This window comes from Aptenodytes patagonicus, chromosome 1 (assembly GCF_965638725.1).
Source record: "Aptenodytes patagonicus chromosome 1, bAptPat1.pri.cur, whole genome shotgun sequence".
NCBI classification, from domain to species: domain Eukaryota; kingdom Metazoa; phylum Chordata; class Aves; order Sphenisciformes; family Spheniscidae; genus Aptenodytes; species Aptenodytes patagonicus.
The window spans coordinates 57,012,552-57,039,486 of record NC_134949.1 but is presented as its reverse complement, the minus strand read 5'-3'; the positions used below and the strand labels follow the sequence as shown (position 1 = coordinate 57,039,486).

General features: G+C 45.2%; 1 protein-coding gene across 1 annotated transcript; it reads right to left on the bottom strand.

The window, feature by feature from the left end:
• Positions 1-1,170: 1,170 nt before the first annotated feature.
• On the bottom strand, positions 1,171-23,288 carry RANGAP1 (Ran GTPase activating protein 1). Its single transcript, XM_076337168.1, has 17 exons — positions 23,216-23,288; positions 22,364-22,401; positions 20,625-20,762; positions 19,243-19,370; positions 18,251-18,310; positions 17,391-17,570; positions 15,947-16,081; positions 14,590-14,748; positions 14,287-14,400; positions 12,650-12,749; positions 11,828-11,912; positions 11,255-11,411; positions 10,644-10,757; positions 10,195-10,297; positions 9,359-9,447; positions 6,584-6,705; positions 1,171-2,065 (listed from the first exon to the last, which is right to left on the bottom strand). Exons 3-17 carry the CDS (start codon positions 20,734-20,736, stop codon positions 1,996-1,998), a joined length of 1,728 nt encoding a protein of 575 aa, XP_076193283.1. The 5' UTR covers positions 20,737-20,762; positions 22,364-22,401; positions 23,216-23,288; the 3' UTR covers positions 1,171-1,995.
• Between the last annotated feature and the right edge of the window lie 3,647 nt (positions 23,289-26,935).

Here is a 26,935-nt window from a genome sequence, read left to right as displayed (position 1 = left end):
TGTTCCGCATCACGTTCCTTTTCTCCACGACCCTCCTCCAGGGCAGGGGGGCCTGAAGAGCAGCAAGAGGGCAGGGAGCTCCAAGGAAAGGTTCAAGACTGACAGAAAATACAGATTCTTTTATGTCTCAATTTTGCCCTCAAGCTTGTGGCAAAACTTAACAGATTTGCTTTTGCAACAGACAGCTGAAGGAACAGGATGGGATGAGGTGAAGGAGGCAGGGCTTGGCTTGCAGTGATTGAGGCTCCTTCTGTAGGTGCAGGTACCTTCACTCAGTTGATTTTACCAATTTGGACATAGAGGAGTTTCAGCTTCAGTCACAGAAACTGGGAGAAAAACGCATTTTGCTCTTAGCCTTAGGGCAGCCTTTTTTAATGAGGGGACACTGCTCTTACGTGAAGGCCAGCACCTCCCTTGCCAGGGTGACGAGAGACACTGCTTTCCTGACCCTGCTGGATCATAGCCACACAAAACTTCCCCCAGCCACCCGTTTCACCAGTGGTTGCCTCAAACAGGCCCACAACTTGGGGGAATTTAAGCAGAGAGTGCATGCAAGTAGATCTTGCACATACCACACACTCTATTTCAATCCAGTGCCCCAAGCCCTGTTTTCTGTCCATGCTGCCTGCACACCCTGTGAGTTAACACCAGCTTTTCCTGCATTTAGGCCAAGCACATGCCCCCTGGCAGCTGTGGTACACGTTGCCTCTCACAAGGAAGGGACAGCTAACTCCATTTCCTTGACTTCTTCCTGGCACTGGCCCTATTTATACTGCATGTCAATTGCAAGGTCGGGTAAGTGAGGGTGAATAGTCTCCTCCAACTGAGAACAGAGAGGGAAGGAACAACTCTTTGCTACCTGAAGAGAAAGAGATGTGTTGACTCTCAGAGGCTTGAAAGAAGAGGGAGCAGGACCAGCCCGTGAGCTTGCATGCTCAGGAGTGGTACAGGTAGGTACCACAAACGTGTAGGCACATGGACAATCCTCCATACAGAGATTGAGGGGCATCTGCTGCTACTCCTTCAGTGCAAGAAAAAAGCACAGCCCTACCTGAGGACGATCAGCACAGCCCTAATTCTTCATGCTCTTACACATGCTCAGCTTTCAAACATGTGAACAGTGCACACAGTCCCAGTGTTTTGTCAAAGGGAGAAGAAAGGGAACACGTATTCCACAGGGATTTCATGTATTGTATTCATTTCCAAACCAAGCCTATTTAATTAGGAAGAGAAGGGAAAGGGACAGGGAAAGGGCAGGAAGAGGGAACAACACAGGCGATGGCAAAAAAAAATTTACAATAAAAATATGCTTGCTCCCTTAAGCAACGGCCACCAGGGTCAGCCACACTACACAAATATTCCAAGCCACAGCAGCAGGGGAGTAGTATATTAAAATACAAATCAGCCACACACTGCCTTCGACAAATGGACTTGAAAGAAGAAACAAAGGGGAGCACACCTTGCCACTCTGACCCAGCAGCAGCAGAAGGGGGTCAAGCACTCCCCCAGCCTGGAGAAGCAGGGGCAGCAGCGTAGCCTCCCTCCCGCACAGTGCTGAATGCTATCAGGCAGGAGTCACAGTCCAATAAAATAAAATAAAATGCACAACTGGATTGATCCTGATGAGAGCACTTCTGGGCCTTGTGTTAGTATTGGCACGCCCTTGCCAATGCAACCGAAGTAGAGGACTCTTCTTTTTAATTCATGCAGAGCTCAGAGCAGCACTGACTTATTCTAGTATAAGCACCTGCCCTGCAGACCAGGGAGTCACGTCATGAGGAGTAGAAAAAAAATTCAGCAGGATTTGTCCAAGTTTATGAAAGCAGAAGGAAGGACAGGCCTCCTACAGGGGAGGGAAAAAACCCAAAAAAAAAAAAAAGAAAGGACAGCATGTCTGTATGGGCTCTGGGATCCTCTCCCACTACGCAGCTCTGAGTTCTCTGCTGACAACAGTCCTATGAGGAGGGAAGGGCACAGCAGCACATCTCTTGTCTCTTACAGCTGGTGGAGGGTTTGTAAGAGCATGTGGCAAGCAAATGAACAGGAGTCAAGAGCACGGTTTGGTCTGTGGAGAGAGGAGAGAAAGATTAAAAATGCTAAATTTAAGAACTGCTTTGTATCTGACTTTGAATGAGCAAATAAACACTATTTCAAACGCACTGGGCTTGCGTGCCCAGAAATCTACATCTTTTCCTCTTGGTCATCTCTTCTGAAACCATTCCCCAACCTCTGCACAGATCACTGCTTCCCATCAGAGCTTGCTGTTGAAAATTCTCTCTCCTGTTGCTGAACCCAAGTCAGGAAGACAATGGCCAAGAATCAGAACATTTATTTCCACAGGTACAAAAATCAGCAGCCGACTGTTGATCTCTGCAGCCCAGTGTCTCACTTTGGGTAGCAGAAGTGTGTGTGGGTGGAAGCCCCTTTCCCTCCCAGCAATGGAATTTTCCATATAGATTCACCGTTTAGGGCCCCAAAACACAGAAGACAAGCCTGCTCGTACTCAAATCTTTTCTCACCCAGTCATCTGCTCCTTGACCCAATGGTGACTTTGGTCTCAGGGCTTAAGTCTTTAAAAGAGGCCCTCCCCGCCCCTGAGGTCAAGTAACACCTGACTGCCTTTGCTCGGCCACCTTTCTGGGGGCCTTACAAATAGCCCACAGAACCTGCAGACCATCGGCTGAAAGCACCTGGCACAGAGATTGCAATAGCGAGGTCTACCTCACGCAGAATAACCTGCTCCTTGAAACTAGATAATGGAACCACAGTCACACCAGGGTTAACGTGGGGCTAAATCTCCCTAACCTTCGCATCACCTCCCAGCAAAGTATATTTCTGTTTCCACAGGCCAGCTGTTCTCTAAGCATCACTGAAACTTCTAGCAGTTTCTATCCATCCATTAGGGAATTTCCTCCAAAGAATTTTAATCCAACGTTTTCCACTGTTCTGAGAATGGAAATCATTAATTTTACCATTCTCCTACACCAAGACAGCAAAATACCCTTAATAGCAGCGAGGTTTACTCAATTTGGGAAAGAAGGGGGAGCTGAGATAAAGATGGGAGTATCTAGATAGGAGCAAAAAATTCATCCTGGCTTTATAGTACACGGGTAATAGCTGCAGAGGTTGTTTGGTATAGGTCTCCATGTATGCTATGGTTTAACAGAACCACATCCTGGAGAAGAGTTAACCCCTTCTAACCCCGCAAGAGCCATTCAATGCCCCACACTGAACAGACAGGACACAATTACAACTTGCAGTTTATCTTCAAAGTGGCTGGGTGAGGTATTTCAGTCGTCATCTTTGGAAGACCCAGCCCTGTTTGCAATGAGCAGGCTGATTTTGTCTAGGCAGCTCCCCATTTTTGGAAATAGAGAACCTGAACTGGCTGATGTTGATCACAGCCAACCTCCCTCACAGCCTCCACTCCTAGCACCAAGCCTCTAACACTAAGAGCCTCCTTACTTGCTGTGGAGTTAAACTGCCTGCCACTCTGTGCTAGAGACTGTTGAAAGAGGCCAGTGATATGATCCAATCCTGCAGCAAAGAGCAGAAAAAAAAAAAAAAAACCCCAAACAAACAAAAAACCCCACCACCACCTCCAGCAAGACACAAACAGGCAGGCAGGCATCTACATACTGGCAGTGTTTCCACCTCAAGCCTTATGGAAAAGCACATGAGGATTCACAGCACCCTCTTGCGTCCAGAAAAAGAAAATAAGGACTGACAGCAGCAGAGTAAGATGGATGCTGCTTACAGTCCATATCCATAATTTTATTATTATTTTTTAATGGAGAACACTACCTACATCATCACAAATTGTCTCAAAAGAAAGGAGGAGAATGACTACTCCAGAAGTAAGCCCCCTGCAGCGAAAGGCAGCAGAGCTCTAGCCTAGGCAGCTACAAGTACTTTACAGCTCTAGAAGCCCAAAGGGGCTAACTACAATCCTAAAGGACAAAACTAGAAAATATCACAAAAATGCACACCAGTTTGCTTCAAATGAAGGACTCATGGGCTTGACAGAGCAGAAGTAGATTTGTTGCAGAAACAGAGCCCAAGTGAGCTCTGCAGCTTACTAGGTTAACCAGTTAGAGGTTTGATTTAAGATTAGGATGTGATTTTGTTCTGACTGAATTCCAAGGAAAGACAAGGGGTGCAGGTTAATTGAGAAGCTGTTTTAACTGGACTTTGTGGTTCTTGAACTGCTCTTGTTCTCTCCAGGCAACTGTAAAGGATTTAATAGTTGTTCTCCTTGTTCTCTTAGGGAAAGCATTTTAAGAAATATATTTATAAAACAAAGGTATATTTCTTTTATATAGTATTGACTTCATTATGCTGCACAGGACATAAGTTTCCCTGTGATAATATCACACCTTGCAACAGAGGGGTTTGCAAATCAGAGAAAGCTTCAGCTCCAAGAATTTCACAGCACCCCGGACACTCTGCAGGCTTGGCGTTAGCACCCTTACATACCGAAGGCAGGCAGACAGATCTGCCTTCTACTGTGAGAGGCTCTTGGCTCTCGCACAACTTATACAGGACCTCTGAGCAATCTCACACTTTCAGAAAGAGACTTTCCCCTCTGGTAATTGTAGTGAAGTGTTGGCTATGGTTTCAATGGCATTGATGGATTCATTAAGGCCAGAATTTTACTCTTATTTTGTCACATACAGCATCATCTACAGATGAAAAATATTTATTGGTATTTTGCAGGCCTGGAGCCTGGGAGAGGCCTACTTACACACATACAGGGAGAGCGGGACAAGTGTCTTTTGTGAGCAAATTTGTTTAGAAGGACACGTCAAGTTGAGTTATGAGGCTACTCTAGGCACTGGAACCTGACAGAAGCAATTAGAAGGGTCAAATGCACTGAACCAGAGTCCCCTTTTCTGTATTCCCAGCTTCAAGTGATTTAAATCCTCTGTTTGAAGGGCTGGGGCTGATAGACACTAAGTGGTACTTGTTTTGATCAAGCTGGGTCTCTGCATAACTAGTGCCTGATGAAGTAAGCCATTATTTTCTCCACCCTTTTATTTTAGGGCTGGTATCGGATCCTTACGCTGTACATATCTACTTGATCAACAAGCAAGATCCCAGGCACAGGCAGCAGTATAGGAAACAGCAGAAATCCAGTGATCTGTCTGGACAACTTCACATGGCAAGTCCTGATACTTCTTGCTTAAACTTATAATGATTGAGTTGGAGGTATATTTGTTCAGTTGGTAAAGCATATGGTCATTGGCTTGTAACTGCCTAATTCTTAGCCTGATCAAGCCAAAGAGAGGAGACAGCAGACAAACTGTTCCACCAGAAAGGCCTCTAGGTTAGCATTTGCACATGTGTAAACAAGCTAGTTACGTAGTTTTATTTTCCAAAACTGACCTTAGCATGGTTGCTTGCTGGACGCATACCACTGCTACACATCAGCTTTGACGGCTTCAGCCACACCAACGCTTGGAAAAATTCTCCCCTATCACAACTGGCCTGCTTCCAATCCCAGTAGAACTAAGAAAAGACTGACTACCAATATTTGATTGCATCCCTATCGCCCATGTTTCCTACTGACCACAAGTATTTGATGCCTCTGCCTTTCATCAGCAAGAGATCCTAAGCGTCTGAATATTTCCCATACCATGAAAATCAGGAAGGCTTAAGCCTCATTCTGGAACCCGTTAAAAAGCTGCTCTCGCCCTACATGGCACGTGGCCCATGCTGAGCCAAACAGCCACCAAGCTCCAAATGGATTTCAGACCTCTGCTGGTTTTGCCTAAAGTGACAATTTTGGACTGTTTCTCCTCTTGACTGCTGAAGAGTAGTATTTAATCTTTCCTCTCTTGAGGGAAGGTCTATTTGGTGTGTTTTTTCTAAGTTTTATCAATGCTGAAGTTCACACTGATTTAATTCAGAAGAGATATGGCTTCCACAGCTGTTGCATTTACTATGCTTTAAGACATTAAAGAAACTAAAGCTGGTGAGGGCAGGGGTTGATTCTATACCTATACTAGAAGTAACAACATTAAAAAGAAGCAGGCAGTAGAAGCAGCTTCTTCAACATTTACGCTCCCAATTTAGTTCTCAAAAAAATCACTAATCTTGTTGCTGTCACAGTAGGCAGTTTCATTTAGAAACAAATTCAGGCTTTGTGCTTTGCAGTGTTTTGATCTGCTGGTGTTCAGTGTTACACAGCATGACAATTCAGGTAGAGCTCTGCTGACCCTCATACTCAGAAGGATGATTTCAGTGTACTCATAGTTCATTCAAGCAGTGGCTAGAAACCCAGCAGGTTTCCTTAAGCTCAAAACAGCTCTTCTGTGACTGGCATTAGCAGTTTCTGCTTCACAGCCAGTTAGTTGCAAAGCCAGCTTTCCACTATTTCTTCTTTAGGATCAAGATTTTTTTACTCTCAACCCTGCATACTGGAGTAAGCAAGATAAAAGTAGAGGCCCATTAAACTATTAATCCTTAATTTCAGAACAGACGTTTAGTGGGTTTTAACAGAACAGCTTGCATGTAGCTATTAACCCTCGAACAGTTTCACTGGCTCCCATGGAGAAGACTGCATGGCCAGTACAATACTTACTTTGTGACAAAAGCTGAGAGAACTGGGGCCAGGGATTTTGGGAAATAATCCTGCTGGACCATATGGTTCAAGGTCATAAGAATACCATAGAGGCTTGGGACAGCTTTGATCTTCTCTTCACTCTGAGAAAAGGACAAAAAGATGAAGTCAGACATAAGACAATCACTATTTTGGATTAGATATCCACTGTAGTTCACAGAGGCAATGAATTCTCTGTTGAATGAAGTGCTCCCATGCACTGTAGGAGAGAAAGCTGGTCACTAGATTAAATGCAATGTTCCTCAAGACAAAGGTAGACAATTCCATAGCCTCCCAGCACCAGCATCTGAAAAAAAGCAGCATCAAGAACATTGTAGTCCCTATCAATTGACAGCAGTAGTAATGGGGAAAGGGAAATAATGAACTTGCAAGTGAAACAGCCAAATCTTCTCAGAGGCCCTGTGCCAAAGTGTTCTCTTAAGGAATTCCACCAGACTTCAATTAATAAAGAATTCAGTTGCCTTAATTACATAATTTTTTCTTGTATTATTCTGTAGCTCATTTTTATACCATCTCCAGTTCTTCAGCAGGCTTCCTCCAGAACTTGATGCAGTATTCCCAGAACCGGTCTCACAATTATGTACAAGATAAAGCTAATAGTCATCCCCCTGCTCACATGATGCACAAGTTATTCTTCCTCCTAACGTGATGCTAACCTAACTGTCCCAACTCTTACATTGTTTTCATTTATTTCTCCACTGCCATTTCAACTAAAGCCCTTCATTCTGTAGACAGGGTCTAGACCTGTGTTCCTAGGTGTATGACCTTGGAGTTCATGGTGCCAAGAATATCTGTTGCTCATGTGCTTCCAGCTATGTGGTACAGAAAATGATGGAAGCTGCTCCCTCTCCACATATGCCTAATTAATCAGCAGTCCTCTATATCACAGATGACAATCAGCTGGCTGATCCTCAAGGGCTTTATTATGCCACTTCCTGGCCTGAAAGAGTTCTTCTGGTGCACAAGCCTGTGCTTTGCGCCTCATGCATATTTGTTGTTTTCTGTATGGGTAAGAGGTAGGTGGTAGTCCCCGAAACAAGCATTCTGCAGAACAAAAAGCCACCTCTGGTTCTGTTGACCTGTCTGAGAAGTGAGCAGCTCAGCGTTGGTCCAATGTCCAATGAACACAGGGAAAGGCTAAACTGATTCTTAGGAAACTGATCCTGCACCTGGGTCGGAGCAACCCCCGGTATCAATACAGGCTGGGGGATGAAGGGATTGAGAGCAGCCCTGCCGAGAAGGACTTGGGGGTACTGGTGGATGAAAAGCTGGACATGAGCCAGCAATGTGCGCTCACAGCCCAGAAGGCCAATCGTATCCTGGGCTGCATCAAAAGCAGTGCGGCCAGCAGGTCAAGAGGTGATTCTGCCCCTCTACTCTGCTCTGGTGAGACCCCACCTGGAGTACTGCGTCCAGCCATGGAACCCTCAGCATAAGACAGACATGGGCCTGTTGGAGCGGGTCCAGAGAAGGGTCACGAAAATGACCAGGGGGATGGAACACCTCTCCTACGGAGAAAGGCTGAGAGAGTTGGGGTTGTTCAGCCTAGAGAAGAGAAGGCTTCAGGGAGACCTTATTGCAGCCTATCAGTACTTAAAGGGGGCTTATAAGAAAGATGGCGGCAGACTTTTTAGCAGGGCCTGTTGCGACAGGACAAGGGGGAATGGCTTTAAACTAAAGGGGGGTAGATATAGACTAGATATAAGGAAGACATTTTTTACGCTGAGGGTGGTGAAACACTGGAACAGGTTGCCCAGAGAGGTGGTGGATGCCCCATCCCCGGAAACATTCAAGGTCAGGTTGGACGGGGCTCTGAGCAACCTGATCTAGTTGAAGATGTCCCTGCCCACGGCAGGGGGTGTTGGACTAGATGACTTTTAGAGGTCCCTTCCAACCCAAACTACTCTATGATTCTATTCTATAAGATGTATCCAAGCATGTCAACAGCTGTCTGTACCCCAAGCTGGATATTACCAGAAGGAAATCCATAAACCTAATTAAGACCAGGCTGCTATAACATAGATTATGGCTATTCTGTGGTTTAGAATTGTCTTGGTCCAAGTTTCCATTCTCAGCTTCTAGGTCATGAGGCAGTGAGAAACATTAACCCTTGTAGCACAAGTAGGCAAAGGTGCTTCTTACGTTTGCAGACAGAACCTCTCCCCAGTCATCTCACTGAAAGTAAAGCTACAGGTATTCTAATGCAATTTGTAGGTTTCCTACTGCCCCTCCATCTTTTCTCACAAGGAAGTTTAATCCCTGTAACTACATATTTAACACTAGTATTTGGCAGATACTTCAAAGCATGAAGTTGAATGCTACTGATCTAGCATGAGTAGTTGGATATATGTTTTTGAGCCACGCTATTAAGAAATGCCTGAAAGGACCACATTAACTAATAATATTGTAGATTAGACTCCTGGACATGGCTTTTTATAGACACCATAGTCCAGCGGCAGCACTATTTCCTTACCTGACCCTCCCTACCTTTAGGGGATGACTGAGAATGCAGAGCCCATTAAGCAGAAAAGGGACAAAGAGCTGACACCTCCTTCATCCTAACGCAACCTTGCAATTTGCAATTTCTGCTGGACCTGCAGACTTCCATTGTCCCTGGGCATCAGGCATGCACAGGCACCCAGCTGCTTCCATGGCAACATAATTACCCAAAACCCAGCCAGTCTGGTCTTCAACAGCCTAAACAGACCATAACTTAACTCTTTCCTGCTTCCTCACCTTAAGTAGCCCCATGTGGATCAAGAGGCTTGTGATGAATGCATCTGAATTAAATGTGGCAGAAGTGAAGGCTTTTCTCATCAAGGCATCTAAAAAGAAATAAATGCATCATATTAAACAATACAGAAAGGGATGCTGTTACAGATTTTAAGATCAAGATTGATCATACAGGACCTCAGGGGATATCAGCTGTTAAAGGAGTTTGGGGAGGTAATATCTGCTAAGATTCCAGCTGTCTCTGCAGGGACTAGGTATAACCTCTGAAACAGCAAGACAGATAAAACCCAGTCCTTAGGTATAAGGCTTGATACGAAGGAAGAGGAAAAAACACCCAACCAACCGACAACAAAAAAAATGAAAAAAAACCCAAAATTCACATATTGCCAAGCTTCAGATGTAATTTGACCTCAGTCCTATGCATCACAAAATGCTCTACTCAATGCATTTGAACATGCCTGCTATATGCATACATGTATATAAATATGATCAGATGAAGTAGAGCAGCAAGAGTTAGAGCCTTAAAATTTTGAAGGCCAGCAAGAATTCACCTTTCATTTGAAACCAAAAGGAATGAGAACACAATGAGAAAACTTGTTCAACTGTTTTCCCTCGGGACCAATATTCTGGAAGCACAAGATACGCTAAGTTCAGAACGAATCTCTACTTTCACTCCATACAACAGCATGGCACAGCTTGGCACTTTGTTATCTGGGGTTTCCTGCTGCAAGGGACAAAACAGTCCAATGGCCTGGCCCACAGGGGCCTTCCTCTGCATCACACTGGTGTCCTTGACACTGAAGCAGGTCACACCATGAAGTGGAGAAAGGCCCAGTCACCTGTTGTTTCATGCACTGCTGTTTTCACTGGAGCTTCATCTTTGAAGACCGAGGATATCCTTAGGAGAGTTGTAACTACTTTCTCTACATCAGATGTATCTGTCTGAAAGATAAGAAAAAAAAAATCAGGGGCCATTCAGTTCACTGCTCACCAGCTACAGAAGATGGGTCTCTGCTAGGGCTGTGACAAAATTACAGCCTTCAGCTGACTGACATCGGTTTTGCCTTGGCAATATCACAAGGCATAAGCAACACTGTGAAACAAAGTTACTCTATGTAGAAGCTCTGGTGCCAGTATAAGCGTTAACTGCATCATCTGCTTCCGTGAGGTTCCTCAGGATCACTGGGGAGAAGATGCAAATCTAAGTCTCAAGAGAGAAAGTTACCACCTCTGGGGATTAAATGATTCTGAGAGAGAATCAAGCACAGAAGACCACCGGCTCACCTACCTGCTGAGCTATCAGCACAGAGCACTTTGGTCCTAGTCGCAGCAGCTTCTCTGGTGATGGGAAAGCAAGGAACGTGGCAATGTCCACAGGAGGAGACGGCACTGGAGTTGAATCCTGAAACAGGCAGAATCCATCTCAAGTCTATTCTTGGAAGTAAATAAATTGGTTCAGCAGCAAAGGCACATAGGACAGGTCAGGACACAGGTACATCAGGTCAGGATTTGTTCTATTTGAAAACTATTTGAGGCTGGAATGAGCCCAGAGTTGGAATAGCCAGAATATGCTAGCACAACTACATGGCTTTGCATGTACAAGGTTCCCACCATTTTCTGAACATGGGAAGACTTTTTCTACCCATGTTTGTTACAACTGCTACTCATCTTCTCCCTCCATGCATGTGTGCACATGCACACTTTAACAAAACATGTTTCCAAGTCATCCATTTTCTTTATTTCCTGCATGTTATCTCCCTGACTGTTACTACAGTGCCAGCCCACGCAGGAATGTGAATGCCTGCCAGCACTCCAAGTTCAGACTCACTCCAGATCTCATTTCTTCTTTTACTCTCCCTCCAGCTGAGGAAACAGGAATACATCTGGAAGTAAGCTTACCTGTGAATCAATTATCTTCTTAGGAGTCAGTGACTCCTGTTCTCCCTGTCCTCTCTCCTTCAGCTGTTGCTGTTCTTCCTCCTCCTCCTCTTCCTCCTCCTCCTCATCTTCATCCTCCTCCTCCTCTTCATCCTCCTCCTCCTCCCCTTCATCATCACTAAGGTTTGAAAGTTACATATTACATTAACTACACACTTGCAATTCCTGTACACTGCAACTCAAAACATTTTTTCAAGAACAAAAAAGCAGCTTCCCCTCAAGTCCTACGGCAAGAAGTACATCTCCATCTACAACAGATTAAGAGGACACTCAGGCTTCAGTCGCCTAGTTGACAATGGCAAGCAAAGAGCGAGGAACGCAATCAACAACTAAGACTAAGACAAGTCCATCGATGAAAACGAGACATAAGGCTTATCCTGCTTATGGAATCCCCTAATGGTGCTCCACACTGCACACTGAAACCAACTTCTGTCTGCAATGTTACAGTTCTTTGTTTTAAAACAGATAGGTGAATGAAAGCATTGATGAAAATTGTCAGAAAATTTCTGATTTAAACTCTGGTACCCCGCCTACCTCAAAGATCCCAGCACAGCTGCCATATTGAAGCCTTCAAGGATCTCCTGGAGTTGCTCACATCCCTCTTCTCCCAGACAGTTACCTAGGTTGATAGGGGAAAGGGATTAGACTTAACAGATGCACACAAGTTTGTTCTTGAGGATTTCGCTATAGATTCTTGTTTACCTCTTATTTCTGAAATTGAAGAGGTATCAGTCATTTCTACACACCTTAGAGGTAGCAATGCAGCCCTCAGTTATCAGAATCAAACAGTTGTTAAACAAGTTTCAGCAGCATTACACAATGATTGGAGACAAACAAACCCCATAATTTTTCAGAGTGTCTTTGAGAGACTTCCTGCTAGTTTTATAAACAGCTCTTGTTCTCAGTGATTCTAAAACAAGGACACCCGGCACAGTACCACTGAAATGCAGTGACCCAAGGTATGAACAGCAAAAGCTGACACTGGTCAAACTTCTCCCACTCTTCTGCAGAGATGTGCACAGAGCTTTTTGTTTGCAAGTATGAAATATCTGAGATCACAATGAACAATTAAAGTTTTACTGAAAACAGGTATAGGTATCAATTTAATCTTTCCACCTTACGAGATGTACTGAAACTGCTTAACTTCAACAATTAACTGAGTTTATCGCTTAAGAAAACTTTCAGAATATAACTGCATCCTGTCCTGAGGTCATCCAAGTTCAATTACTCTCAGAGTACCATTTTTTTAAATGCTGACAATTGCAAGACTAGAACATACCATACTGTCAACATTCTTCCTACCGGTTTCTAGTTGGGATCAGACTAGACATACTTTGATCTAGCAAACTTACATACCATTGAGATCCAACTTCTCCAACTCTGCCTTATCTTCAATAGCTTCAGCAACAGTCAGAGCAGCATCTCGTTTGATCTCACAGAAGGACAAATTCAGTTCCTAAGAAGCAGAAGGACATTTGTTTGCAGAATTCCTATTAACATCTCTCATCTCCATAAGCTTCACGTGCTCACAAGTGTTCTGGAAAGAACCTCATTTGAAGAGACTCTTAGCAAAAAAAAGTATTTTTAATTGGAAATAAAACCTGACAGATACTCCTACTTCATATACCTAAAAGGGGCATTTTGAAACATACTATTGTTAAGGGCAAGCACTACTGAGGTAACCACTTTACTAGAATAGCCACAGAGACCAGACCATCCTGACTGCTCACTTAAAAGGTAGCAGACATTTCAGTCCCTAGCAATCAGCTGACTGGAGATCTTCACTTATTCAAGAGTCACAAGAGCATTCGGGAATTCACACACCAGTAAGTCTTACTGAAGAAGGGTAGCTACTACACTAAACGGACGGCACATTTGCTTTGGAACACTTATATTGCAAGTTAAGGCCTTCAAAAGACAAACTATGAGTGGTACTACTTCTGATAAACACAGCCAGCAGAGAAACTGTGGACAGACTACTAAGAGTAAAGTTATTCAACAGCCAGGCACCACTCCCCACCATTCCACGTTGTGCTCAATCCTTTCCTGAGAAGAGATTTAATATTAACAGCAAAAGGGAAGCAGTCCTTGAACAGAATGAATCAACTACGATTGCTTCATGCTACCCTCCCTTAACCACTTCTGCTCTAGAAAAAAGGTTTTAACTTCTGGCTGTTGATCTCAATACCTCCATCAGAATCCTTACTTTTTTCCTGAGAGACTTAGACATAAGTTTCAGCAGAACCAGCAGAAGCCTGAGCAAAGGATCTCACACCACAAAGCACCTACTTCTTTCTGTACCAGGTTCATATACGTAAATAAATACTAGCACTCAGCTGAATTTTTGGCTTTGACTGTAAGCTTGCAAGATTAGGAATTATGTGTTCAGCATCTGTCCTGGTGCAGTTGTGACCCATGGCAGGTGTTTCTAGAGATTCTAGTTTACTTACATTACTGACTGGACTTAGGCCTGTCTAGAATGTTGTCAAATGCAAGTCCTGTGCAAATACTGATGTAGAAGGCTGTGGTATTGCCAAAAACCTAAAAATATTTGGACCTTTGATACATGCCCTAACAAAGAAAAAGCATTAACTGTGTGAACTCTGAAATGCTGAAGAGATTACAAGCTGTTCATGAAGAGGAATGTCTCAGTCCCTGCTCATGACCCTCTGAGAGGTTCTAAAAGCAGGTACTTCCATTATCAGATTTCTTGAATAGCACATGCTGAGTTGAACCAACAGCTTCAAAAACATCAAGCGGAGTCTAAACAGATCACTGGTACACCTCCATGTAGAATAGCTTTAGCTGGATGTAGTGATCCCAGTGATCTACAATAAAGCTTATTGCTTTTGAGTTGTGAGCACAGAGCCTGCACTGAAGTGAATCCCACTTTAAAATAATCGGTAGTGGTGTGAGAACGGACAGAAAAACTGGAAATGGGAAACTAGGCATTTTCTAAAGAGATTCAAAGCTGAACAGCAAGACGACAATACCTTTAATTTATGAAGCCCTTCTTTAACAGCATCAGCAATAGCAACAGCACCCTTCGAACGCACCAGGCAGTCTCCAAAGTTGATCACTTCAATCTGCCGAAGCGCCTTCAGCGTCTGCAAGACAGCACAAATTTGAAAGTACAGACATGCAAGTAAATGAACGTCCTATCATTCCTGGAAGGTCATCTTTCCCCCCGCAGCACGGCATGTGGCTCCACCAACACAGATGTGCTAATGCTAACTATATTTGAGGAGACTGGGAGGCAGAAGACAAACCCAAAGCAACTGCTTAGAACAACTCACCTCTGCCATGGCCACAGCTCCTTTCTCTGTGAAGGTGTTGTCATTCAAGTTTATAACCTTAAGCAGTGGGTTGATAGCAAAGGCCTGGGCCAGTGCCGTGATGCCAGGATGGTTAATTCCATTCTGTGGCATATGGACCTCTTCTAGAGTCCCAATGATCTGGAAAAGGATGCAGATGAAAAAAAAGCTGTTAGGAGACATACTTCAACTGAAGAGTACAGTGCTCCACTTCTTAGGATTTGCTTAAAATTGTTTTCCTCCAAGTCAAAACTCCATTAGTTCTTCTACATAGAATTATTTACCAGTAATTTTGTCACAAATCTAAGTGAAATTGCAGGCTCATGGCAAGTGTCAGATTAACACAAAGCCCTGATTCTAAGAGTTCCAAGTAGCATCCTCCTAGCGAGCCTGCTCCAGATACCTTAAAACAAGAGTTCTTCACCTGTGGTTCAACAACACTGAAACAGACCAAGCAACATCACCGGATACGGTATTTTTCTAATTAAGATCTATGTTTTGCCCTGACTGCAGAAGCAAACCTGTAAGAAAATTAGTATGAACACTGTTTATGGACTAAACAGCATGTCACAAAACACAGTAATGAATCCCATTTTGGTAGTGTCATTCAGTCTGAATTCCTCATGAATCACTCTGTTATGTGCCTCTCAAGTATTTAAGAAGTCTTATTTTTGCCATGATCACTGATTAGTCAAAATCACATCCAGACAGCTCTTTACAAAAAGAACAACTTATAATCTGCAATATCATTGTTAATATATCTCACAATACACATTATAATCCAGAAGTCACTTTTAGCAGCAATGGAGGAAAGAAAAGGGAGTTGGTGACCCCAACCACAATGAATTCTCTTCCTCCAACAAAAGTGCAAGTTGGCCAGTGACAGCTAGAGAAAGCTAGGCAGCATTTAGAGCCCTCACAGGATGATACTAGTGAAAACACTAGGTTGCTTTTGCCAGATGATTGAACATGTAGGCAAAGAAGCACTCAAGAGGTCAGCTGGTACAGCTACCCCAGTGCCAGGTAACCTCCACTAGCACAGAGGGAGGAGAAGGAATAGGACTACTATTAAATTACTCAGGAGATGCCCTCAAGCAACTACTTTACACAGCCACTAGTTATGTGTTTGGAAACTTAGGTCACAGAAACATTCAGTCATCAATTCTGATTGCACTTGTTGAAGACTCCAGTTTCAGCAGCAAACATCACTACTTTAGTGAACCAACAACCAGCCACTGCCTCCAAGCTGAGGCAAGCTCTGTGTGCATTATCTTTAACATTAGCACTTAAGCACGCCTCGCTCCAATTTGCTGTCAAGAAGCTCTGGTTTGGTACTTACCCCAAAGGCTTCAGCCAGGGCAGTGGCACCATCATTCTCCAGACGGTTTCTACCAGCCACAAATATTTTCAAAGCAAGAGGCTTGCCCTGGGCACTTGATTTCCTGTGACACTCTTTCAGAGCAGCTGCCAATATCTAAAGATAAAACAAGCAGTTTATACTACCTCAGCATCTCATTCTGAAGGAATCCAAGTGTGTTTCATATATCCAGCTCGCAAGAAGTACTTTGATCGCCACTGAAATGTACCTGCTTCTACAGTAGGGCGTACAATAAAACTGTCTGTAACTACAACACTTGCACACTACAGTCTTAGGCCAGAAGTGATAGTTTTGCAACACTAGAACACATTGACCCCATGAAGAACATTTGATTCTTAAACAGGCAAACATATAGGGTCTTAGTGATAACGACAGTTAGTCCCAGTTTTCTGCTTCATCCAACAGGCATCCCTTCAGTGCTAGGCCTGGTAATACTGTTCTCTCAAATCCAAGGCTACTAGCTCTCTTGACATGGAATCTAATGTTTAGGATAGAACTGTTTTCCTATCCTGGAAAAACAGATGAGCTTTTCATACTTCAGAAATTTATCCATGAAAACATGTAGAGGGAAGGGATCTTGAGACTGGAGAAATGGGCCAACAAGAATCTCATTAAGTTTAAAGGGAAATGCGAAGTCCTGCAAATGGGGAGGAATCACCCCATGTACCAGCATAAGCTGGGGGTCAACTGGTGGCAAAATAGCTTGGCAGAAAAGAACCTGGGGGTCCTAGTGAGTGAGAAGTTGACTATGAGCTAGCAATATGTGCTTGCAGCAAAGAACGTCTACTGGGCTGCCTTGGGAAAAGCATTGTCAGCAGGTCAAGGGAAGTGATCAGTCTCCTCTACTCAGCCCTGTGAAATGCATCTGAGTATGGTGTCCAGTTCCAGGCTCCTACATGGACAAACTGGGGTGAGTCCAGCAAAGAGCCCCAAGGATGATTAAGGAATTGGAGGATCTTACATACTGGAAGAGTGCTGAGAGCTGGGATTGTAAAGGCTGGAGAAGAGAAGGCTCTGGGGGAGATCTTATCCATGTGTAAGAACAGCCAGAATAACAGGATGGGGGGAGAAGGTGGCATAAAGAAGGCAGAGCCAGACACAAATGCACACAAACCAATGCAGAGAAAATTCCATTTAAACACAAAAACCGCTTTTTTACTGTGAGGGTTGTTAAACACTGGGATAGACTATCCAGGGAGCCTGTGAAGTCTCCATCCTTTGAGATATTCAAAACCTGACTAGACACAGCCCTGAGCAACCTGGTCTAGTTGCCCTGAGTAGGGAAGCTGAACTAGACAATCACCAAAGAACCCTTCCAACCTCAACCATTCTGTGATTCTGTGTAGGGCAGTCTGAAGCCAAGTCCTGGCTCTGACCTCATTCCCAAAAAGGAGACAACCCTTACCTTGCCACCACCAATGCCCATGCCACAGTTATTGAGCTTGAGTTCCTGTAGGGTGTAGCATGCAGGGCTCTTCAGCAGTGCCTCAAAGCCACGCACACCGTCTGGCCCAAAGGCATTGTCACTCAGGTCTAGCTCCACCAGCTGGGCTCCAGCAGTGATGAGTGCATCCCCCAAAGAGATCTGTAAAGAAACAGATGGCAGTGGGAGGGAGGGAGGGAGGGAGTGGATTGACTTTTAGTGACAGCATCACTGCAGTGGCTAGGTATGACAGTGATGATACAAAAAATTTCCACTTCAAAGACATTCAGCAAAGCTGCATGGGGAAATAAAACTTTACAGCTAAAGCCAGAGAAGAAGTTGTGCAAATTAAGCTAAAGAAAACTATAAGGCAGTTACCAAGAAGTTATCCCATCCCTTTAGGTCAAATACACATTTTTCAAAGTGAGTTCCCCCCTCTACACTGCTAAAAGAAATAATTGTTTTCATTCTGTTGAGTTTATCATGTTCTTGCTTCACAGGACTTAAGGAGGTGGGGAGCTCTGTAATGCTCTTGGAAGAGATGGCCATATGCTTTTACTTAGAAAGCTTAATTCCCATTCTATCATCTATGGGATCATGAGGATGTTTTCCCCAGTGACAAGCTTCTTCACTAGCATGGACTTGCATTTGGCCTTTTATCAACTCTTCTCCACCTCATACAGAAGGAGCAAAAAAGAATCACTCACCTATTCTGAGACACTTAGTGTTAACAGCGTAGAGAAAGATCAGCTCTGTGCTAAAAAACATACTCCCACAAAAAGCATGACAGGTGAGAAAAAAAGTTATGTTAGTCAGAAGTCTCAGATCTAGTTTTTACTTACCAATGCAGGAGGGATCTCAGACCTTAGTCTCCCTGTGAACATGTCACTCCAATGACACCTCTAAAATAAGAGCCATACAGATAGAAACCATTAAAAATATTTAGGACAACACAGTTGTACAGAGGTTTATACATACAAGTTGCATGACATCACTCCGGACAGCTTAATACTGTCTGCCTTCCCTTGGACTTGTCATTTGATTGTACTAAAGAGCTACGAGAACTAACGTTACAATTACTTGCAAGGACATAAAGCCACTGAAATGTACATTGTAAATAACGTTATACAAGAATTCTTGCTTGCATTCAGGCTGGAATTCGTTTCTGCTGAGAAAATTACCACGGGAAAAAGCAGCAGGAAACTGAAGGATACATTAGAAATGCAGATTTTACTAAGGTATGGAGCACAACAATCTGAACTTGCTTGAAAAGCCACGCTTGGGTGATTAACCTGAATCAATGTTTCATGCTCCTCTCCTGCAAAGGACAGTGGCTCTAGCAGCACAGCATCCTCCTAACATTAGACTAGAACAGTAGTAGGGAAACATAGCTTGGATACAGAAAAACCTCCTGGTGCATTTCCTCCATTATTTCTTCCCTATTCAGGCATTCTCTGAAGATTCATTCTTCAGAAGATCTGATCATTCTCCAGAAGATATGACCCAGCTTTTCCATTAGAACTTAAGTTTTGTTGCCTCAGTTCTTTGTTTACAGATGCTGCCTCTGCAGAGAGGCTCTTCCTTGCAGACCTTCCCAGCTTTACGATTGGAAGCCTTCTGAACAGGAACAGTTAGGAATGCAGAAAGTGCTCCCATTATCCCAAAGTCCCCAAGCTCTGCCATATTTTCATATGGTTGTTCTTCCTACTGGAAGAACCACCAAGCAAGCTTTGGGGCTAACTCAAGGCAGGCTACTGCAGGAAGAGCATAGACAGGCCTTCAGTATTTCTACATGACTTCTTCCCCTTCACCACCACCCACTTGAGGATCTCACCTTGAGCTCTGATTTCTTCTCCAAGGCTTTGGCAATGACCTTTGCTGCCTCCACACCCACTGTGTTGCCTTCCAGGCGCAAGGCTTCCAGGCCATCAAATTCCTCAATTTGCTTGATCACTCCTTCAGCTGCAAAAAGCAGATAGTCTAGTTGGCCTTTTAACTATCATCTTAGGTACCACAGTAACACTGATGCAGCAATACTTGCTCAATTCTACCCTTAGCGAAAACAGCTGAACAACATTATCTGAAAGAATCCTGAAACAGCAATGGGAACAGAGCTAAAGTATCAGGTCACTAGAGAGAACATTCTCCATTCCCCTCCCTGCCTTCTCATAATTTATTTCTAGTTCTATTCTCTGATAGCCATCCTCCTATTTGTAAAAGTAAGTTTCCTTACTTCCTAAGTAAGATTCCTCTGCCATTCAGCACATGGTTTAGAAGCTAGAGTGTATGTGCCTACAAAGATGCAAGGACTAAGCTAAAAGTTGGTGGGAATTGGTGCCACATCAACAGGCAGAAGCTCCCACTGACTGGCAAAAGTAGATGCCTGTTTAACAAACGTGTCAGGGTGGAACAATTTAACTCTAGAGTTACCCTATGCAAGACACAGGAGCAGGCTGCAGGCTCTCTCCTGTCAATGGGCACTTGTTACCATTCCCAAGCTCCAAAGCCTTTCCCCACAAGTTCAGTGGCTTTGCACTACTAAAATGGCATATAAAAAAAGGCATCACCTTTGGAATCGGTAAAAAAGCTACGCACTATAGCAAATAACCTCTCTAAAGAACGTGCTGTTTCTTGGTGTGGCAGAAATGTTGATCTAAGAATATATACATATTCTCCAGATATTTACTACATTAGCAGCCACTGCAAGACATTTGTAATCGGGAAACACACATACACCAGCAAGAGAGAGATTCCAGAAAAAAAACCAACAGGAGTCTAACAAATTGGTCAGAATTTGGGAAGAAACTGGACTATTGCAGCAGACTAACATATCAGCCCATTCCTCTGTGCAGGTCTTTGAAGTACCTACTTGTTCCAAGAGCTGTCATCCACTTGCTTACTGTTTCTAAAAGGAGCACTGACTTCTAACGCACAGTGACTGTCAAAAGCACTTGGAGAGAACACCAAGAAAACAAGAATTACACACCAGGGAGCCAAACCCCAATTCCGACAGCTGTAGCACTGCCAGGGCACCAGGTCAAAGCAGGGTACAAGAAGGGAAGGAAACATCTCTATCAGAAACAGCTGTAGCTGAATGACCCTTGCATCACAGCTAATATTATGACAACTTGTCCGTGCAGGATTGGCAGGAGGTTTACCACAAGACTTTAGAATTTCAGGGAGACACTTCCCAAACACAAGGGTATTTTCTCTTACCATCTTCAGCTGTATTGAGTTTAAGGCTCTGGCCTTTGAAGCTCAACTGTCCGCCACCCACTTTGGTTTTGGCAAGTGACTCCGCAAGCTTAGTGATGTCTTCCGATGCCATTTTTCTGCTTTTCCAAATGTTAAGAGCTGTCAATTAAAAGAAATTGTCAACATAAAAAAAGCAAACTACAATACATAATCTGTATGAATAATCATATTTATTTGAACACTAATGTGTTTTTTGTTCCTGAGATATCGAATTGAGTTTTCAGTGTCATTAGTGTTTTCCCCATAGCTTACTTATGGCAGCTAGGCTAGATTAATATTCCAAAACCAGCCAGTGAGATGGTGTTGATTCTTCCAATACTGACAAGACTTGGGTTTTGATGGAGTTGTTACACTTCATAAATAACCAGTAGCTAAAATTATGGATTAAGGCCACATTAAGACATTACTCTTTGCGCAACACACTTACAATTAAAATGTAACATTGCTCTCTCCCCAAACCCCATCCTTTAATTATACATGCTGCACATTTCCCCTGTTCTCCAAAGCAAGCTAGAAAGAACACAACCGTTTTTCCTTTTCAATGATATCCCCAGTAGTGCCCATGTCAGCACAGTTCTAGAACTACCGAGTTGCTGAAAACATCATGTGTGTTGCATACAAAACTCTCTCTCAGGTTTGCGGGTTCTCTTTCCTTTCGGATGTCCCACACAGATTTATCACACACATTAAACAGGATGATCTTACACTGATGACGGATTAGCGAACATTTTGCCTTGAGGCACAAGTTTGAAGCTAGCCATGCCTAGTAGCATCTGCATACCATTATTTAATAAATATCAACCACTGCGTGAAGTAACTGACCTCCATTCATTCAGCAGGATAAACGGAGCATGTTTCTTTTCCCAGCTGCTCCGCTGGGATAAAAGACTACACACAACTAGTGCTTAGAAGCAACATACTTATAAAACAGACTTCTGGTGTCAGAAGGGATGAAGGTTCATTCCCACAACAGAAAACTGGTTCCCTTCCATTCTTGTCTGAGTTAGAAGTGGCCCCACACTCTTGCAGCTCTTTGAGCTCAACAGCACTGGTTTTAACCCCCCCCCAAATGAAAGTTGTACATACATCCTTTTCTCCTGATACCTAGCTGTGAAGTATTTGCCTTCAGCTTCCCCATAGTACGGCTTCTCTTCAGCTTTCATTAACTTTAGTATTGCTTTTGGACACGGGGAAGAAAAACATCCCCAAGGTTGATCAACATCACTTTTCTAGGATGACTGTCCTCTCAAGTAGGCGCTGCCAGTAGAAAGATGCTCACATAACTTACTCCACCCCTACCAGGCCAGACAGACACTAGACTGATGGACATTCCCAACCTCTGCCAATCCAACACCGAGAAGGAAGAAAGAGAGGATATTCTCCAACCTGTGAAGGCTTTACTACACAGGAACAAAAGTTAGGATCCAAAGAAGTCAGTCTGTTCACCTAGTTAAATTATTAACTTTACTTTTAAATACCTCATCACCCTACTGTTTTAAAAAAGAGTTCTGTTCTACTATGATGCTCTTCTGTACTCTACAGGTGTACTCACTCCCTTTGCTTCTCTGTCCCTTAAATCCCCTTTTACTTTCCTCACCTCACACACAGGCTACTTCCTAATTTCAACATACAACTTCTTCATCACATCCTGGAGCATGTTTTATCGCAAGCATGTCAGCCACACCCAGTTGTCAACCTACCAGAGGTCTCTTCACCGCTAGTTCTTCTGCAGAGAAAGCTTTAAAATATAAAATGGAAGAGTTAGTATGTTTGGCAAATAAAACCAAGATCTGGAAATGCCTAAAAAGAGGTTTCCTCATCACTTAAAGGCTGTATGAAGCTGTACGCTTCCCGATGGTCAAAAAAGTTAGTTCAGCCGAATGCTTTAATCACAACACTTTGTCCACACCAGCAGAGAGCACACCGGCTACCTGCTCTGCTATCCTAAGGAGGGGCCTGCTCTGCTCTCCCGGCAACGGGGGGCCCAGCACCCGGCTCCCGGGAGCGCTGGGTGACAGCCCAAGGTTACCCTCCGGCCAGCCCCTGACAGCCTCCCGCCGCCGCTTTCCCCCGATGCCGGCTGAGGGCTCCTCTCCTCCGCCGAGGAAGCTGCCGAGCGGCGGCCACGCCGCCACCTGCTCTCCGCGGCGGCCCCCGTGACACCACCGCGCCCCGGCCCCACGTAACGAGCCCCACCGCCCCGGGAGACGGCGCCGATGCCCCCCTTCCCGCCCCACGCGCGGGCGGCCCCCGCCGTGCCGCCTGGCGCGCGGGGAGAGCGGGGGCGTGGAGCGGGCTCCCGTGGCGGGCACGCGTGACCTGCACCCACGAGTGGGTACCCTCGCCTCCGCGTGGGAGGGGCGCGCGTGGGAGCGCCGCGAGGCGTTCCCTTCCCGCCCCCCCGCGCGAGGAGCCGGGGCGGCGGCGGGGGGGTGTGTGTGGGGGTGTTAGTCTGCGGGATCGCCTCACCTGACGCACACCCCCCCCCTCCCCCGGCCACCAACGGCGGCGGCGGCGGCTGCCGCCTCGCCTCGCCTCGCCTCTCTCCTCACCTCCGCGCCGCGAGGGATCCGGCGCCGCCGTCCGCCGCTGGCTGCCGGGTGAGGCGATCGAGTGGCGCCGGCCCGAGCCCTCACGCCGCCGCCGGGGACGATGGGGGAGGGGCAGGCGGGGGAGGCGGAGGATTTGAAAGCCGGCAGTTTTGCTCTCCCCTCCGGGATTGGCTGCGCGGCGTGACGTCACAGGGACGGCCCCCCCTCCGCCCCGCGCCGGGTGCCGGCGGCCGGCGTGCCGCAGCCGGCCGGCCTCGCCGCGCCGCGCGTGGGCGGGGCTACGGGGCCCGCGCGGCGCCGCCGGCCGCGGGGCACGCCGGGACGTGTAGTCCTGCGGGGGGGGGGTAACCCGGCATGCCTCGCGCGGAGTCACCCTGCGGGGAGGCGGCCTGGGCCTGGGCCTGGGCCTGGGCCTGGGCCGGGCCCTCTCCTACCCGCGTGCCGCGGTGCGAGTGAGGCCGTGTGATACCGGCCCTTGTCCTTGCCCTCGGCCACCTCCGCTCCTGCCTCTCCAGAGCGCGGGCGCCGAGGCGCGGCAGCCGTGCCACCGGTCTCAGAGGGCTGAGTGGATCTGCAGTGTGCGCCCAAGCCCCTTTCACAACAGGCCTTCAGGGAAGATGTCGCCGCAGGAGCTGAGTTGCTCTGCAGGCTTCCCACATGCCCACGGATGAGGCACGAGCGCCTTTTTCTGAGAACCCTCATTTAGATAATGTCTCTGCAGATCTCATCTTTGTATTTCTGTCTTATTGTCAAACCTTTCTGCTAAGGAAAGCGTTTCATCCAGGAGTGCGGTCATTCCTACTTAAGGATGCAAAAAGCATTGGTTTGCTTGACGGCTTCCTGTGCACGTTGTGTGTGGCATTTTCCTCTTGAGAACAGAAATAAAGGTACATCTGATGGGACAAGGTGCGCTGTGTGTAAACCTGCTTGCTGCTGCAGTGTGTTTGCACAGGTCCTCTCGACACAAGCCCTTCTGTCCGAGTTGCAACTGACAGGCACGGACGTAGGTACCATTTCAGGTGGCAGCCGCAGACAGCTGGTGAGCTCAGCATTGAGGTGGGTAATAGGCTGGATTTATTCTGCCATTTGGTCCCAAAACATAAGAGGCATTTTTCATTCTCTCACAATTCTTCCAACTGTGGTTTTAAGAAACAATATCAAATGCTTATATGGACCCAAGAAAAGAATGTCAGTAACTGGCAATGCTGGGTGACCTGGGAGACTGCGTTGAGGTTGAAGGGCATGGCAGACCTTCTTCGTTCTGGGGGAATACAAAAAGCAATTATGTTTCTTTATGGAGCATGACAGCTGACAGAATAAAAGCCATAAACAGGTACAGCAGCCGCATAGAAAACTTGAGCAAAAGCTAACTCATAAGTAATAAGAGGAATTTCTCTTGCAACTGAAGAAAATTAAGAAGCTGAGGCGCTGACTAGATTACAGTTGTATGAGAGAAGCATAAAGCTGCCAGAAAACATAGAGCAGATGAGGGAACAAATTAGTGTGTTCTCAAGAAGGAGCTTGAACTTGGAAAATATAAGCAAGGAATTTGGCACTTGCTCGTAGTTCCTCACGATCTTTAGCAATAAACAGGATCATACCAAATACATCTGATTCCCTTCTCTGTTGTTTTCCCAAATATTGGCTAGTTACCTGGGCCAGAGGGGCGAGAATAAAGTCTTTAACTGTGGATGCAGCTATATTGGAATGAAGGTGTACTGTGCCATTGTAGCATAGATCCATAGATCATTCTCCCTAAAAGAACAGCTTTACAAATCAAAGTAATTTTTACGACACTGTAACTAGTTCGTAGCAGGGATTGGCGGCGTTTTGACTCCGCTGACCGCCTGCACACGAGACCTCGATAACCATGCTTGCAAATTGTGAAAATCATCATGTTAATCACTAAGGAAAGATGTTATTTCATGAGAGGAGCGGTACATGCTGGACCATGACCTTGCAGGACACATCCCAGTCTTACAGGCAAAAGAAATTGGGCTGGAGGGAAGTATAACATGACGTTCCGTTGGGAAATGCAGTCTTGAAAATGAATGTTCTTGAATTAAAAAATAGTGCTTATTCCAGCATAACTCTTGATTGTGTGTAGATTTTGGTTTTGTTCCTCTTTCTCCTCAGCTCCTCCTAAGCCCTCTTCTTCTCATCCAGCTGCGATGTCTTGCCTTTCAGAGGTGCTGCAGGGTTGGAGGCGTCCTGGGCTCTGCGACTCGTTTGATGCTTAATGGCTCCGTGACGCTGCCCTCCCAATGTGATCTGGCATGTCAGGTCTCCCCGTGCTTACTTTCCCCCAGCAGGCCTGCTCCACCTTTCTTCTGCCCAAAGCCACCCCTCGACAGGGGGGGCTTTTAATGTACATTTTGCCCAGCAGCTTCTACAGTGGAGGCCCAGCTTGGTTAGACTCTACTTACTGTCACGGTGTCATTGCCTAAAAATAAGAGGTAACAAATCTGCTGAAGAGATAATAAAAATAAACATTGTCTTATTCATGAATAACAGCAATCTTTGGATCATAATGAATATCTAAAAAAAAGTGCATTGTGATTAACTATTGTGAAGAGCGTAAGACAGTGTTCTCCAGCGTCATATGGTACATTATACAATTCACAGCCTATATTTCATAAATTATCAGTTTATTGTGTTGACAGAGCTGCCAGAAGCCAATCCTACTCAATATAATAAAGTTGTTCCTTTTCTGATCAACTTGTTTTAAATATTAAACAAGTTTAGTACGCTTCAGATGATACCTTCTACCTGCCTCTGAATCTTGTCGGAGTTGCTTAGCTGCAAAGCACCAAGTGACGCTCTTTTGTGTCACTGTAAATAGAGAAGCGAGACACTGAGGATTAAACATGTCACTGACTACATTGGAAAAGAGGTGATAATTTAAACCAGTGTCAGTCTGGAAATGGCGATCTGACGGTAGACAGAACCCTTTAGGGAGAGGAAAACCTATCCTACCAGGGAGGCTGGACCGGGAGCTGAGCATAAAACTCATTTCAGAGGGTTATTTGAAGTTAATGGTAGTGCAGCTGGGCAGGGATGGATCAACCCCTGTCGAAGGCAGTCTGTGTACCTCTGTCTTCGCAACCATTTCCCGCGATAGAATAACGTGTGCTGCTGGGCCCCCGCTTCCCACCAGCAACTCTGTTCCTGGGGCTCTGCCGGCATGGGCTGCTGTGGAGATTCAGTCCACTTTCTGGAAATATTGAGGGATTTGGGATGAAAACAAGCCAAAAATCTGGTTCCAAAAAAGTGCTTAAACTCATATGTGTATAAATAAATACAAAAATATATATGCATGTACATATATATCATATATGTATATTGTATAATACACAATAGTATATAATGTAATAATATGTTATATATACATACGCTGCGTATTCCTTTCCACCCAAAGATTTATGTCTTCAGAAGATCTTATTTACAGGGAACCCCTTCAGCAGTGCGGGGTGGAATAAGTAAGGTCTGTCTGGAATAGATAATTGCTCTGGCATAAGCAATGGCTCTGGCCCCCTTCCAGCAAACGTATATGGGTGGGCAAAAGGGTCACTGCTTCACGTATGTGATAATCCCATGGGGGGGTCTCGTAATTCAGTTCATTGCTGCGCTTCGCATGCATGCGATCACTCTGCAGAGGCAGCTTTCCTTTCTTTTGGGGTGTATGTCATGTATCAGCAAAGACAACCAGGAAGAAGGAAA

Bases quoted from the DNA above. Each gene is read 5' to 3' on its own strand.
- RANGAP1 (XM_076337168.1), bottom strand. From the start codon at position 20,736: ATGGCATCGGAAGACATCACTAAGCTTGCGGAGTCACTTGCCAAAACC. The intron at 18,311-19,242 runs GTGAGATCCTCA...CTCTTATTTTAG, and splicing joins AGAAGAAATCAGAGCTCAAG to AGGTGTCATTGGAGTGACAT. The intron at 6,706-9,358 runs GTGAGGAAGCAG...TCCTTTTCTCAG, and splicing joins TCCACATGGGGCTACTTAAG to AGTGAAGAGAAGATCAAAGC.